At 35.3% G+C, this 17,271-nt stretch overlaps 1 protein-coding gene across 5 annotated transcripts in view; it reads right to left on the bottom strand.

Moving 5' to 3' along the window:
• The window catches only part of LOC131851365 (atypical protein kinase C), a 239,487-nt gene continuing 222,216 nt past the window's right edge, over positions 1-17,271 (bottom strand). For all 5 annotated transcript variants that reach the window (XM_059201858.1, XM_059201857.1, XM_059201855.1 and 2 more), the window contains 11 exons: positions 15,954-16,004; positions 9,847-9,932; positions 5,747-5,946; positions 4,964-5,123; positions 4,611-4,831; positions 3,592-3,772; positions 2,818-3,030; positions 2,054-2,221; positions 1,124-1,239; positions 883-1,012; positions 1-471 (listed from right to left, as the gene is read on the bottom strand). In XM_059201858.1, coding sequence (XP_059057841.1) covers positions 925-1,012; positions 1,124-1,239; positions 2,054-2,221; positions 2,818-3,030; positions 3,592-3,772; positions 4,611-4,831; positions 4,964-5,123; positions 5,747-5,946; positions 9,847-9,932; positions 15,954-16,004 — 1,484 coding nt within the window. In that variant the 3' untranslated portion in view covers positions 1-471; positions 883-924. The remainder of the gene's footprint in view (positions 472-882; positions 1,013-1,123; positions 1,240-2,053; positions 2,222-2,817; positions 3,031-3,591; positions 3,773-4,610; positions 4,832-4,963; positions 5,124-5,746; positions 5,947-9,846; positions 9,933-15,953; positions 16,005-17,271) is intronic.

Here is a 17,271-nt window from a genome sequence, read left to right as displayed (position 1 = left end):
CGATTTTCCAAAAAATGTTTTATGCGATTTAAAGCAACTATTATATTGCGAACTATGAAAATAAAATATTGTAAAATCGGCCTTATAAACAGACAATTATAGATTATATCCTAATATTTTTTTATGCGTTAAATCAATTGCCAAAAATTGCATTTAGTGAAAACTAAAATATTGAAAAATCGATTTTAAAGGCAAAGGAATAAAGTCGATTTTCGAAAACTATAATTTTGATTGAATCCCTTTAATAACTAAGCGTGTCATTTGTATTTAGAATTTCTCCGTTTTATGTGTGACTTTGTAGGTGAGCGTGTTTGGCGCGTGCGGAGGTGCGGGCTAGTGTTTGTTCCGTCGTCAGTTAAGCGGCAAGCAGAACATGTGTTGGAGCAACGTGGGCTTCCTTGGCGGTAGTTCCGAGCACACCGAGTCGTAGTCCGACGATGACGACTCCGCACCCACGCCGTACCCGTACGCCTGCCACCATTCAGATACACTCAATAATAGTACCCTCAGTAACAACATTTAAAAATAACAGAATACAAATAAATTAATTGTAGAATGGCAGACATATCCCAGATAAGGACTTTCTTGTTTTATTTTTTGTTCACTCTTTCGCGCGTTATTGCGCGTATGATTCATATCATTTACGTCTTAAAATTTCATGTTTTGTTTTCCATAGACACGTTTAAAAACTATAATTATGTTTTTGTTCCATGTCAGATGTCCGCAGGAATGCGCGAGCTGGCGGCTTACACAGTCTTTCTCGTTCTCTTTGTATAAATTTACAATTTTTCCTGCGTGAATCTTTCAAAATATTTGCGCGTGAAAGAGTAATTTGTACAAAATCGTATTGTGAGAACGCTGATGGTAAGTGGTGGTAAGTACCTGCAAGGGATCGTGGTAGGGATGCAGCAGACAGGCGTGTTGTCACACGCAGTCCTCCAGCGACATCAGAAGCGGGTTCACGTATTCGAAACCTTCGAACTCCGACTGGTCGATGTCCGCAATCACAGTGCTGTTGAATTTAACAAATATTATTATAAACTAGCTTCAGCACTCGACTTAATAAATAAGTGAACACTACAAGTAATGCAAGGTGATTTCGAAGAATCTAGGAAATACTGACTCATTGTCAGGCGTGAGGTGAACCGGCTCGTCGGTGAACTCCGGCGGGAAGTTGGCGAGGTCCCGCTCGCCCTCCAGGCGCGGCTTGAACGGGGGCACCACCTGCTTCTGCTCCAGCTGAAACACACGTCTCCCGTTTAACTAACTTGTTAGCTAATATATAAATTTAGAAAATTCATTTGACTAGTGTACTTCAGGTCATGATGTCTTAATATAACGCCGAAGTTATCATTTAAATAAAAAATCGTGCACTAACTGGACTGCAGACTTGCATGGTCACCATCCAATCCGATTATACTACACTTACAGATTGTGGATATAAAAAGAACAAAAAAAAAATACATTTGAGTAATTTATAGATTCAGACGATATTTGCATGACTACCGTCGTGTCCCCACCAATACCACTATAAGGATGGGAAGGAGAAATACAGCTTTTTTCCACCGGTGCCCCGGTCTCCTCTCCTCCAATCATTCCCCCGTCCAATTCAAACGGGGATTAGAATAACGAGCCAAACTTCGAACCCCTAGCTGTGTCCTCAGACTAAAATCGTTTCCGTCAGGCAGGAGTTGGCAGTTAAGTTTGATGATAATTGTCGGTCATAATAAAAATGTATTGTAAGCATACGACATCTCTAGAGGTTTTGTTGACCCTTTCACATGGTAGCGGGTCAAAACAAAAACATTTGTAATCAAAGATTATTTGTATCGGTCTGGGTGTTTTCTATGTATATAATTTATACACTTACAAAATATCTTAGTATTTATATCAGATAACACAGGCTGTTTACAGAGATTTGACTTTTTCCAAAATAAAATGTATTAAAATTAGATAATAGATAATGCCAGCACAAAAACATAACAAAATGAAAAGAACGTTAAGTAAGACGGTATGTATACATATTATATGCATAGTACATGACAAAACTAACCATTTCCCACTCGATACTCTTAAAGAACGGGTGACTGATGATATCCAGGAAACCATTCTCTCCGCAGCCCAGCCGCTCCACCGGGTTCTTGTTGAGGAAGCCCTTCAGCACCGAGGCCGCCTTCACGGACAGCGAGCGGGGTATACGGATCGTCTTCTCTAGGATCACCTGCGAAATATACCATCACAATCATTAGTGCTGTATTGCATATATACAAGCATACGTTCATCTTATCCATCTGTTGGTAAATAGCGTAGCCTTAGGCGTATGGAGGCTTGTCACATGCGCGTTGCCGACCCTTAAGAAACCTTAAAACACCTTTCTTGAAAAACCGTATCGTGTATAAGTAAAAATCGTGTATAAGAAAAGTAGTATCGTGAGAAATAATGGTTTTATTTGGGGTCGGCGCTGTTTTTTAATTTTTTTCTACCCATTCCTACCAGCCGTCAAAAAAGTAAGTTCAGATAACTCACTTTATTTATGATATATAAAGATATGTATACATAATATTATGCATTTTTCACAAAGTCAATCTTTTTTTCGGACGAAGAAAAGGACTGTGTGAAAGAATTGTCTCCCTCAACACCCATCCATGAATACGCGAAGCAAAAACCTTGTATCCCCCTTTTAAAGGAAAATCGGGTGAAATTATATATCGAGTATCTTTGCATCCTCTGAGGTTGGCTGGTAGAGAATGATAATAGCATAAATCCGCCTATCGTACAAAATTCAATAAAGTTTAAATAAATAAACGACGCAATCACCTGGAAGAGATAGTCCTCTGTGTTCTGGTCGGGGTTGTCTGCGGCCTGTGCGATGTCGAAGGGCGACCGTCCGGCGAGCATCTCGTAAGTGAGCACGCCCAGCGCCCACCAGTCCACCGAGAACCCGTACTCCTCGCCGCGCAGGATCTCCGGCGCGATGTAGTTGGGCGTGCCGCAGAATGTCGACGTCGTGTCCCCGGGACGCACGCCTTCCTGCAATCGTTACGACCACATGAGCACGCAACTTCGTAGTTTGTTTTATATTACCACGGTGAGCTTACGGGTCATCTTTTTATACTATAATGTTCACAAACAAGCATACGATACATAGTGATAGTCAAGTTATGGACACCTAAAACAGCAGGTTTGTCAGGCGCGCGTTGCCGACCCTTAAGAAACTAATCCAAAACCAATTTTTAAAAACCTCACTCAGAAACCATCTAGGTACCGGAGTGGGGATATGAAGTCCATGTCGATGGTGAGCGATTCGATGGTAAAAGGATGATTTCTTTGGATTTGTCATCGTTAGAACGTAATATGAAATTAATAAGAATTAACGTATATGTAATAGCACAGAAATACAACTGCTTTCGTTATGTAGTTTTAATCCCAATAAAAATAGAAACTAGAATAGAATAATCGTAACCGTTAATACTGCTCTAACATATTTCTTCAAATTCTTTTGATTTAAAAACCAAGCTTAACTTCATTTTTTTAAATAAATCTAACACACTTTTTTATAACTGGGACCTAATTTACATCCTTGCATTGTACCTTGCACATGCCGTAATCGGTGAGTTTGATGTGGCCTTCGTGGTCGAGCAGGACGTTGTCCAGCTTCAAGTCCCGGTAGATGACGCCGCGCTCGTGCAGGAAGTGCAGCGCGAGCGAGATCTCCGCCGCGTAGAACCGCGCGTGCTCCTCCGGCAGCCGCCGTTGCCGCTGCATGTGGAACCTGACAATATCACAGTATTACATTACCTTAGTAGTAGTACTTTAAGAAACACTAAATTAATGTATATTTTGATGTACGTTTCACATCTGGTGTATTCTTAACCTGGTAACCGAGCGGGATGTATAAATACGACAAACGTAAACACTAGCGCGTACGGACTGAAATTTATGTTGCGCCCTGGAACCTGAAACGAGTGGGACATAGCTTCGTACAACAAAGTTTTTGTACTTAAACTTATAGGGAAATGTTTTCCTTTATATATATATACATATATTTCATATCAAAAATATATATATGAAGTTATGTTGTGGTGCGACATACTAATTCGTCTTAGAGAAAGAGTTCGCTTCCGTTATATGCTGCGTAATTAAACAAGGACTTCCCCGGTTAACTGGTAAATATTTTAATTCAAAAATACACAAAAAAATTTGAAATATTTTCGTTTATTATGGAATTGGTCATATATTGGCGAACTGTGGTAGTAAAATCGAGAGTTTACCGTCATATTCTTGTTTTAATAAATTATAAATTTGAATATTCACATTTGCGGGGTATTCGTGACGGTCTACTTTTTTGTTCCTCCACAAAATTGTTTATGACAATCATTGCTTATGGACATGAACTGCATTAGGGTCATCAAAAAATAAACTGCTGATTCCTGTGGTATACCACATACCCTTTTTACTGTTTTCAAAGCGAAATACAATTTACGAAGCTGTTTGGCAGTAAAATAAACTACCTATACTGATGACTAAAGTCTTTAACTTTGGACAAAGTCAGATGATATTGTCCAAAGTTTGTCTCTGTAAAAATTCCCCAAAGAAGAATGAATACTTACATGAGATCTCCTCCCCTAACGAACTCGATGACAAAGAACAGACGGCTGGGCGTCTGGAAGCACGAGTGGAGCCCGACCAGGAACGGATGATTGGAGGCGGTCTCGAACACGTGTTTCTCCGTCTGTACCCAGTCTATGTCCTCGTCGTCCGTCACTAGAGCCTTTTTGATCACTTTCATCGCATACACACGTTTCGTTCTCTTCAATTCTACCATTAACACCTGAAATAGTATGAACAAGCAATAATTAAAAATCTTGTTTTAAACTTTTATTCGCTTTTATTTAGAATTGTACACTTTACATAGCATATATAGAATTTCTCTGTGACAATCGGAAGTAATATATTTGCGCACCTTAGCATAGGAGCCTCTACCGATGACCCTGATAAGTTCGAAGTCTTCCAGCGAGTACTGCCGCTGTGAGCCCGGCTCCAGGTCCTCGGGCCGCACCGGGGCGGGCGGCGCCGGCGCCGGCGGGGTCTCCGGCAGCGGTGGCTCGGGCTCCGCACGTGATCTGCCACCGAGACGAAAAGCCGTTTAGAAAAATCATTCATATTAGCGTGGAATTCAGATGAAATTTGGGGACATGAATATAGTTGCTGAAATTGGTGTGCCGTACACTAATTTCAGAACTTTTATCCTCCTATCATGCGATAGCTGGGCACATATTAATAGTTAAAATATCGTATTTAAACAAACCATAAATAAAGTCCAGAGAAACTTTGTAGAGTTGGACGAGTTCTAGGTTTCATGATTTTAAACAGGAATTTTCTGACTCCTCTAAACCCTTGACATAATGTAAAATTTTGTTGACCCCACTCCCTCTCAATTTGTGACGTAATAATTTATGAACTATGTATATCAATCACATAGTTTATTTATTTGCTTCTATAAGCAAAGGGGATTGTTAGTAATGTGGACTAATGTATAATGTTAGGTCTACCTCCATGCGGTTTCCTCTAGAAATCCATCGCAATAAATTCCTGGAAAATTTGCCATGATGTGCTGACTGATCTGACCTCATGCTCATTCTATCTTCCCCCACTGGTGTCCCGCCAGCGTATACCATTAGCACAGGCGGGTGCACCATTCTATTATCATCAATTAAAGAAAAGATTCAATATATATTTAACTCACCTAACAGACGACGCCCGACCCAGTGTGCTCTCTCCATTGGCATCGTCTTTAACCTCGACGGGGTCCACGTGCTCATTGGAACAGGGCTTCTGAACCAACTTGTGGCATTTCTTGTGCACCAACAATTTGCACTGAATGCATTTGAAGCCTTGCCGTCCCAGGCCCCAGATTCGGTCTTGGCAGAAGGCACAGAAGGCGCGCTGGAATAAAAAAAAAGGATCAATTTTAAAGAAGATTCTCTTTAATAGAGGGCGATAAATCTAAGATAAAATAAAATCATGAAAAACTAACAATAAAAAAATAAACCAAGCCAGAGAAGTAAAATTCTTTAACAATCCACCTGGTCACTGTGATAATAATATGCGTATTTCCCCCTTCTATAAAAGTATAGAAGGGGGAAATAAACACCCTATAAACGTGAAACTACTGGTTTTTACCAGTAGTTTGACGTTTATAGGGTGTTCTCAGAGCGATGGGACGGGAATTGTTAGTAATATGTTTTTGTGATTTTAGTAATAAACTATGTCAGGTCGATCTCCACGCGGTCCTTCCTGGAAATCACTGTGGTTAATTATTGTGAGTTATCTTGACTTCTTACTCATAGTAGCAATATCCGTATTCTGCTAGGGCGGACCATTTGGTTTTCATCCATTAAAAGAAGTTCGATGCTATAGACATAATATATGACTCAGTGGTCTAGTAGTTAAACACACCGTCTTATCTCCGAAAATCGCGGGTTCGATTTCTCGCTCGGCAGAAATATTTGTATCAGGATTGTTTGTTGGTCTGTGTTTTCTATTCATATTACGCATGCATATAAAAAAAAACTATGTTTAAGAGGCCTTTCACATTTTTTGGCCTAAAAGCAGTGTCTTTGGGGTTCTGGTTCTAAGAAATTAAGAGTCGGATATACATTTTGATTCCTGAATTATATAGATAGATATCTAATCTTAAAAACAACATCTTTTAAATGTTAATTTTCTCTTTGTTAGTCTTCCTAATTTCTAAAATAGTTTATTCAAAAACGCTAAATGACAGAAGTTTGGGGTCGTCGTTCATTAATAAACAAACATAAATTGATATGATATCTTTACTAAAACTTGATAATTACTTTATAAATTGAGACAGCATCGTCCTTTTTTTCATTTTCAACTTAAATATCTAAAAAATTGATCATAATTAAACCCGAAATTTCAACAAAACTTTGCCATAATCATTTCTAATTTTCTCATAAATACAACGAAATTGTTGCATAAAAAAAACATAATAATAAAGTTAATATATTTGTAAATTAGAAATATGAAAAAAAAAATATAAGTTTCTAAGAAAAAAATAAACAATAATAATAATTTAAAGTTGTATAAATTCCGTTGCGCCAAAAGTAAATTCCCAGTGCTGCGCTCGCGCTCGTCGAGGTAGGACATATGCCATTTTTTACAACACCGATAAGATAAGACATTCGTCAGTGAACATTAGTATAGAGCGACTAAACCATTTTGATAATTTAAGTAATATTTAATTAATTTTGCTAATATATACTTATTTCTACGAATATTAATTTAAAGTTGTTGTTAAATATATATATAATATTTATTTTAGCATGCCAAGACAAAAGTACAGTTATGCTACAAATAAAACCTACCTACCCTGCTGGACTATGAAAAGCACAAGAGCATGGTATTTCGTCACACTAATGGCAATTAATTGTTAAAATTAAAAAAGATAACATTTTAGTATTTTTAAAAATAACGCTTATCTGAGAGAAAAATGTAAGAAAATGTAAACCAATTTTACTCTATGTTTATTTTGTAGTTTTTTTCTAAATTAAAATAGGGTTATTGTTTATAAAAATACCATTATTATTTTTACGTACATTTGTCTTGTGTTATATAGTGTATATCATCTAGTATGCAATGTGGATTGTAAATAAATTACCAAATTATATATAAATTATATTCCTTAATGTTTAGAGATATTTTATCCAATTTTATTTTATTTTACACAATACAGATATTTCTAAATTGCAGCTATTCTGTTATTATACTCGTTGGACTTTCATTATTGTACAGTTATGTCAAATAATTATGCGTGTTTGGGTGAAAAGTCAACAACATTATAAATGTTTTTATTTAGAGACTATTTTAGCTCGCGGCTTCGCCCGCGTGAATATGGGATATATAGGTTATCGCGCGTTTAAAGATCCGTGTACAGTATTGGGACGTTATATATAAACCTTCCTCTTGAGTCTATCTATTCTGTCTATTAAATAACAACGAATCAAAATCTGCGTAGTTTTTTAAGATCAAAACATACATTGAAATTTAAGCCGTTAAAATGGTATTGGCAGATCAGTTGGAATCATCGGTATTCTTGGTATATAAGCTGGTTGCCCAGCTAACGTACCGGTTATAATGGTCTACAATTAAATTGTCTTTCAATTCTTTAGTAAGCAATATATCCAATGGGACGCCATTGCACATGTTCGGCGGGCTTAAATTTCATGACTGGATCATGCTTTTGAGAAATTCCTTCCTCAAGTTTGAGCATTTAGTGTGGGAAATCACTATCTGTGCTTCCATAAAAATGAGCTCTCAAATTTGTCAGTAGTTTTAAACTTTCAATTAAAGTCCATAAGGGAGACGATGTTAATGACACAGAGAGTCTTTCAGAAATCTCCAGCAAAAGTATAAAAGTAATCCCGCCAATGAGAGCAGAGGTGTTTCTAAGGTCTTTTAAGGTTCTGTCCAAAATCTCTATAGCTCATGGTGATTTCATTACATATAATCAATGAGGCGTCTTATAATAATTTATAAAAAGGTTTGACATTAACAATTAATTATTTATCAAGAATTAAGAATCGGCCAACCAAGAACGAGAAGCTGCAATATCAGCCAATATCATGCGGCGACGTCAATGATGCAGGAACAGCAATGATAGCAGTTGAAGCTTTTTTTTTACAACTTAGAATGGCAAACAAGCTGACGGCTCTCCAGATGGAAAGGGGTAACCGTCGCCTATATACATGAGCAGTACCTGCCATGTTCATATCAGCACATTGTTTCCCTCATGCGTTGCCATTCCTGAAAACTCGGGTGTTATTCCCCTGTACCTTGTAAATTCACTACCATATATATACACAGGTAGTCTATATAGATAGATATACATATACACAGATAGTATACCCTGAGAAAGGTATATAAGATAGACTACTTTATAGTGCGAAAAAAGTATTGTAAGGGATTAAAAGCGGAGATGAAAGGTTGTATAAAAGTATCGTCATTGTTTAATTGAAACAAAGAAACTTTTTAGGTTATAATCTAAATATATTTCCTTTATTTGGTCAATTTCATTATACCACGCTGACGAAGTCGCGGACACACCTAATATACATATAAGGATGGGACCTTTAAATCAAAACAAAGCCTTGAAAACACAACTATTATATATAAATAAAATAATTATTTGCTAAGTATAATATTTAGAACAAGTGAATATGGCAATAATGTATCCGACTCTTATAATAAATTATATTGTATCTATTAATAAATAAACTGAATTAATATGTAAGAAGAATTAATTAATAAATTTATGTTATAGTAATTTCATCTTCCTGTCCTTATCCCAATTATTTGTTACTCATATTACTTAAGGTTTTGGCTTTTAGTTGTACAATCGGCCAGCATCCTGACATCAACCCTCTAGGAATAATATAATAAAAAAATATGGTCATTATTAGCACTTTGATAATTAAGATAAATCACGTTATTTAAAAAAATCCAATAAGTAGTCTCAGTTAAGTAGAAACATATCACATTATTAATTAAAATATTACAAGGATCAAAATGGTTCATACTAAATCCACACCGATTGAGCTACACGGTTATTTGCGTCTGTGTGCGTGTATTACTGTGTGTGTGCGTAAATCCATGCGATTATACCTAAAGTTGAGCGGCATCATTTTGTAATAGTCCTCTTAAGTATATCTAACAGTTTATCACCCATAACACAAGCTTTGCTTAGCTTAGAACTAGAGGGCGCTGTGTGGGTGTGTGTTGCGTGTATACAGTGTTGTATTTTGGGTTATTATTATATGGACTTACTCTATTAAATCGTTTGGCTTGGAATATGTGTCCATTGACTCGGTAAAGTTTTCGCCACCGCCGTGCACCCCGTCTGTATATGCTTCCTGAAAAAAAAATACGATTGAAATAAGTACTCAAAATAAAAGTATTCACAATACTTTTTTAGGGTTAATAATTGGCAATAGCTGACCAATGGGGACATCTAATTGGCTAGACCTCCTGGGGTCCACTCTAAGGCTAAATTCCTAGTAAATTCGCCAATATGCGTCCGCTGTTGTCCCAGGTGCATATACGACTAGACCCGGCAGGTGTAGCATTTTATTATCAAAAATAAATAAAATTATAACACAGGATTATATACACACAGAGTGGAAACTTTCTGCAAGTGCCCAATAGGGACAGTTGAAACCGTTGCATATATAGTAATACATATAACTAGAATTATTATTGCCGTTATCATCATAAGTGTTGATATATACAATATTTTTAGAGTTCGTATTTTCGTTAGACTTAGTCACCATATCACTTTCCAGGTGGTATTAATACTCAAGGTTACTCTCTGTATACAGGTGTTCTTTTTTACAATCCGTAGAAAATTAGAACATATTTTATGTTACGTTATATCAAGGAGAAACAATTATGTATACTACAGTATATTTAACTAAATAATATCTTTTTATTAATAGTAAAAAAATATTATAGACTAAAATTATATTTTTTTTAATCAAAACTAAATCTAAGAACTATTGAAATAATGAAATATTCGTCCGAAATAAAATAATGAATTCTTTTCTTGTATTTTTACCAGATCGTAAACAATTTCATTGAACACAAACAGTAAATTAAATTTAAAAACAAAACAATTTCCCAAGTGATTTCGAAAGGTAAACAGTTTTCTATTCGATTGTATTTTATTACAAATTTATATACCATATATATTTACGTACTCCTCTATAATGGTACAGTCAAACATGGAAATAACTACACATTCTATTATCCTTATCCTTATCCTTAATCCTTAATAATATTATAAAAGTGAAAGTAGGGATGTTTATTACGCTTTCACGCAAAAACTACTGAACCGATCATTATGAAATTTTGTACACATGTTCTTGGAGGTATTAGAACGAACATAGGAACATTTAATTAAAAAAAAACAAATATGTTTTTGTTTAATGCGAGCGAAGCGGCGGGTAAAAGCTAGTGTACAATAAATGGAATGGAAAACAAACTGGCTCCCACCTGATGGTAAGTGGTAACCGTCGCCTATATACATGAACAGCACTACGGACGCGTTATCATGTGACATAAACGACACTAATGCGTTATCACTCCAGATGACTAAGAGGACTCTTATAGTACAATTTGAGTGATCAATTATTATGAAAATATCGTGAATAATATCACCTGTGAAGAATTTTATTCCCGGCGCACAAGACATCAGATACCAACATGACAAGAGCAAAGCAACACTGTTGTGTGGCAACTGATAGTTACCGGTGACTTATCGATACCCTATCTTATCAATTTAAAACGAATTTTCTGAATCACTATATGTTAATGGATTAAAACGAATATTTACACCCATTTTTACGATTGTCGATTGTCATTATTTGTTACTTGTGGCCCGTGCTATTTATTTTTATTTACTAGTTACCCGCTCCGGCTTTGCATGTGTGCATATATTATACATATAAACCATTCTCTTGAATCACTCTATCTATTGCTGACTGCATATAATCCGTTGCGTAATTTAAAAGGTATAAGCGAACAGACAGTGGTAGCGGGTTCATTTCATATTATGTATTTATTTACTAGGGGCTCCCGTCCTGGCTGCATACATGCAATACTAACATTTGAATTTCTCGGCTTGTTCCATAATATAACACGCATATGTTATACATATAATATATATATATATATATTCCACTTGAATCAATTTAACACCGCAGCTTTTCGTGGTAGTTTTAAATACTCTGCCACGAAGTGCTGGAATAATCTGCCTCCTCCTATCCTTAATTCAGTGACATTTGGTTCTTTCAAACATAATTTATTCACTCACCCTCTGCTAAAATTATTTTTGTTCTTTAAAGAGGTGCTTTAAAGAACAAAAATAATTTTAGCAGAGAAGACAATAATATAATAAGCATCTATAACATATACCAACTAGTGTAGTTGTAGTTTATGTACATTATATATTTAAATATTATTAATAAATTTTATTATAATAAATATCTCATTACATAACAATATACCTACTTAAATAATATACTAAATTTACTACATACATTAATTAAAATTGCATTTATCTTTACATACATTTTCATACCTATTTATAAAATGGTCTTAATTTTAACGTTTTATTTTATTTTGTTATCTTTACGTACGCTCTCTCGTGTGTGGTGGCCCCACTGAAAATCAGCGCTGTGGTATAACCATACTACAGTATAAATGCTGAGTGGGAGTTTTGATTCAGCGTTACTAGTATGTTTAGCTTGTAAATTGTATAGTATATAAGATAGATAGCACGTAAGAATTACAGTATTCTTGTACGACTTGTAAATGTAAATTTACAAGGATTATTTAAACGAGCAACACCCAAGTATCTTGCTCTTTCTTCTTGTGATGAGACAGCTTTCCGAACGAGTGGTAGAGAAAAAACAAATTGTTATGACTATTCAAAAGTGCTTAAATTAAGTTTATTTGAATACATGATTTTCTATTCTATTCCATTCTATTCTACTGCATTAAAATCCGTTGCGTAATTTGAAAGCTAAAAGAGAATAGACAGCGACGGCGATTTAGCATATCGCCTTTCGCAGGGTCGATTTTGCGCACGATACACGTACGTACGTTGGAACGGTTTGGGTCTTCTATGTATATATGTACAAAAAAAATATATCTATGCATTTATATCAGTTGTCTAGTACCCCTTGCTTAACTTGACGGCGCTGTGTTAATTGTCCAGGGTTATTTATTTATTATTATAAAGACCCCAAAAACATTTTGTTAATAAAAATAATTGTGTTTTAATTTCTATTTCTCTAAGTTAATCCGAGGGACTACGACAGGCTCATCCCTTGCAAAGTTGGAGTAAATAATGTTTCTACCTACCCCATCTGTGATATTTGTCGTGAATGTATACTAAAAATCCCCAAATATGATTATATTGTATAACGAATATTCTCATCCTCAATCTTGGCAGAAAACTCCCAAGTTGGGAACCCCAAAACCTTAAACGATATAAGAAAAATTGAAAAATGAGTTTATGAAGCGGCCACGTCAAATTTCCATAAGTTTGCGGAAGCAGGAGCCAGTGTCGTGTCAGCCCACGAGTGATTTATGCCCCATTCGATTAAGAACTTTATCTCGCCGTTATGCAGCATATTTTGCAATGATTCCGAGATTGTTAGCTAATTATTGTACACGAGTAGACCGACCGGCTTCGTGTAGTTATTCATAAGTTTGTCAGTTTTGCATATATTAACATAATATAATAAATGGGGTATGTCACTCTGAAATAACCTACCTTTCAAACAGTTAAAGAATTTTCGATATGATTAAGTGATTCTCAAGTTTACTTTCCTCATTAATATCCTCTTTCTCTTTATACATTAGTATAGATAATAATAAACTCCGAACAATTCACACAGCGCCAACTAGAACCAAGTTAAGGTAGCTAAAGCTTGTGTTATGTGTACTAGACAACATACCGATACAAACAATCATACTCATGAATACAAATATTGGTACCATGCGAGCAATCGAACCCGCGACCATCGGAAGTAAAGCGGTGTATTAAACCGCTAGACTACCGAGGCCGTCTGTAGTATGGGAGAATTTGAAATGTTCCACTTGACGGCGATGCATGCTCGTTACTGAAAGTTGTTTTATTTGACGTTCTGATGCACCCAAGAGTTTTTCTTTATTTAAACGCGATTCTTGGCTACGTAAAATATTCACTGCTCTCAGATTATCTACACCGGATTGGGCGGGTAAATATATAAGTAGATATCTCTTAATACACAGTACACATTATATAGAAACTTTGTTTGTCTGTTGGCTTTCACGCCAAAACTACTGAACTGCTTTAAGGTGAAATTTGGTACACATATTTGTGTACTGACTAACGTCAAGATCCCGAGAAAGTAAATAGGCTAACTGATTACTGCAAAAAAAGTGTTCTAAAAGTTGTATGGAAATATCATACTCTACTCATCATTTTTAAATCTAGAAGCTTGAGATGCTGTTTGAATTGTCCATGAATATAATAATATGTAATATAATATAATGTTATTATACTTATACGTTCCGCTGTCGACATTAGCATATGAATACCTGCGATGCTTCCAATACCGTTCAATTTGAGATACCAAGCTTGCCTTCACCGTCAACGTTCCCTAACAAAATCTCAAGTATTTAGATAGCATTTTTTATAGTTTTATGCTCTAGTTAAAGTATAGAAACGATTACGTAGATTGAATATTTATTTATAGTCTTACAACCAATTAAATAAAACAAACCTATTTAAAAATAACTAGTGGTCACCCAGTGGTCGAAATTTGATCATAATTAATTTAACATTCAGTAATAATAGGCATCTAGTAGAGAACCCTTTCTACACGGACGTGCTTTTTCCACTCTCCGATTTCCAAGAGAGTGAGATATATAACAAATTAACATAACGTCGAACTGGGGCAATAGATATATCTCTTTTATACTCTAATATAATGCTCAGTGTAAGCGAGTGCTGAGAAAGTTGGTAACAAGCACTATAGAATTATTATATGGTTAAGTGTGCCCCATTGGCGCAGAAACTTATAGTTATACTAAAGTAATTCCCAAGAGTTTCCCGCACACGTGAGAAAAACGACAACTGAAGGTTCAAATTCGTTCTTATATTAATATATTATAGTTTTTTTTTCAATTAAGAAAAGTGACTGCTTTTATATTGTTAAATTAAAATAATAATATTCAAAATTTTACGTCAATAGGATACGGTCGATTTTCCGACGGAGCCGGGTAATGTACAAACATCTTATGATACAAACATTAGTATTCATGAGTATGGGCTGTTTGTATTAGTCTGACTGTTAATTATTATACATAACAAACTAAGTATATGCTATGTATAGGAAACTGGGAATATATGTACGAGACATGTGACCAACACAACAACAACAATAATTAAAAAATAGAATGTATATTACCCGCGAAACTTGAAAGTCACCTTACTATTTGAATACACTAGGTATGTTGTTATAGATTTTTAACGTTGCTTACTTTGGTATTAGGTTGCGCTGTGTGAATTATCATGGGTTATTAATATTATATACATATTTTGATGTTTACTAATTAATTTTTCAAATACAACGATTCATAAAAATTTTGTTGCATTCTCGTTCACTATGACAATACTTTTTAAGTAATTAGTGCCTGGGGGGCCAAATTAACCCGCTCTTTTTTATTTTCAGAAGCATCTCGTTTTTATGTCCATTTTTGCTAATTTTATCCAATAGCTTGCAAATTTAAGTCACGTTAGATAGTTATACATTTTTATTTGCCTTGAGTTGGAACAACGATTCACCTTCATATGTCATAGACTACAAAAACGGACGCATTTCTGCAATTATTTAACCTAATATTTTATATTACAAGAGGATCATTTTCTAGAATTAGGTTATATATTGCGGAAGTCCATTTCATTAATTAATATCTTAAATATTTAGACCAAATTCCACTTCCAAGCTATATCCGAGCTCTATTCAATGCCTGATGATGTCTACCTCAGAGGCGAAACACGTGTCGAAATTTGGTGTGAACACAATAACGATCGGAATTTGATCACCAATAAAAAAGATCGTAACGCTTCCAATAGCGGTGCTCAGCTTTCCAAAATAAATATTTGTGGTCTCATACATGCTAATGGTACCAGAATTATCCAAAATAATGTAAATCCAACGTAGTTTAAATACAACCAATATTAAACATTCTTTCAGTCATAGAAATCTATATTAGAGAGTAATATAACTGTATTTTATAAAAAAAATAAAAATCTATAGAAAATACAGCCGTGTGAAATCTGGGTGGATTGCAGGTTATAAAATAAAAAAAACAATACTCACTATCTTCGCCCGCACAGGGCATGCCAGGCGCCGGTGGCACATTCGGAAACACTGAAACAAAGAGATAACATCATTAGCTTTGAATTACACTCCAGGAACAAAAGCCGGGCACAAAAGCCCACTGTCCAGGCAAACCGAACACGGCGTTATTTCTTCTCTTTTCCCGACAATATTACGTTCCGTGTGAGAAACGAAAATAAGTTAAAACAGCAGTGCCTCGATTTAGTCATTGTTTTCGACGATAAATAAACGTTTCGAAACAATTTTGTGGGTTTGCGTTGCCTAGTAATTAGGTTTTGAAATTCATATTGAATTATCTTTGTATTTTGTTTCTAGAATAGCAAACAACCTAACAGCTAAAGTGGCAACTATTGCCTACCTATATATGAACAGCATCACGTCATCACATGATGTCTATGGTGCCATTATTGTCTTGCCATTTTGGACGACTAACATGCTTCAGTATCTCGTATAACACTGCCGAATCCCACTCTTTAACTGAAACACAGCTTCCAAAGCAAGATGATTAGCAGCTGAAATCGGCGAAACAGAAGTACAAACTACGTAGACGACTTTCTAGAAAACTCAAACTGGTACTCAAAATCATTCATAACATAGTAGTCCGCAAGTCAGAGGAATTTTTCAATTATTTCCTCTTGATCGAAAACTTCTAAGATGGTTAAAAATTGGCCTAGTGAAAGTCAGCTGCGGTTATGAGGGTGGGTTGAAGGTCTTTTTAAAAAAAATAATTTCGGTCATTTTGTTCTGGTTCTAAATTGCTATTAATTCATAATACAACCATCATTAACTATCTTAGAAGTTTTGGGCCGGTAAATTGCTCGCGGACCATTGAATAATTTCAGCCTTGTGCAGGTCATATTTTTTATCACCACCCTCCAAAGTCTATATATGAAATTGCACTACTCTGCCTAGATTCCCCTTGGCGCGAGAGGCTAAACTAAGCGAAGAATATGCAATAAAATTCTGTTTTACGTTGAGCAGCATTTTTAAATGTTAGTCATTTACTACTGATTTTAATTAATATTTAAAATTTTCATAGACAACAATATTATATACATTATTTTAGGACTACAGTTGTTATAGAAAAGGACGATCTCCATGTATAGTTTATTTCTATCTGTCTAGTACATAACGCATTTGAGATAAAGATATGGTTAGATATTTATATTGATAAGAATTTTCATGAAAATTTTAGTACACTTGGTGTTTGTAATGACATTGATATGAAACGATAAAAATACCGATAGCATACAATACATGTACTGTCCAGTTTAAATTCTGAATGAATAGGTACTAA

This window comes from Achroia grisella, unplaced genomic scaffold, assembly GCF_030625045.1.
Source record: "Achroia grisella isolate CSIRO2021 unplaced genomic scaffold, CSIRO_AGI_Agris_v1 utg782, whole genome shotgun sequence".
NCBI lineage: Eukaryota > Metazoa > Arthropoda > Insecta > Lepidoptera > Pyralidae > Achroia > Achroia grisella.
Note: the sequence above shows the minus strand (reverse complement) of the source record. Positions and strands in the feature narration are given on the sequence as shown.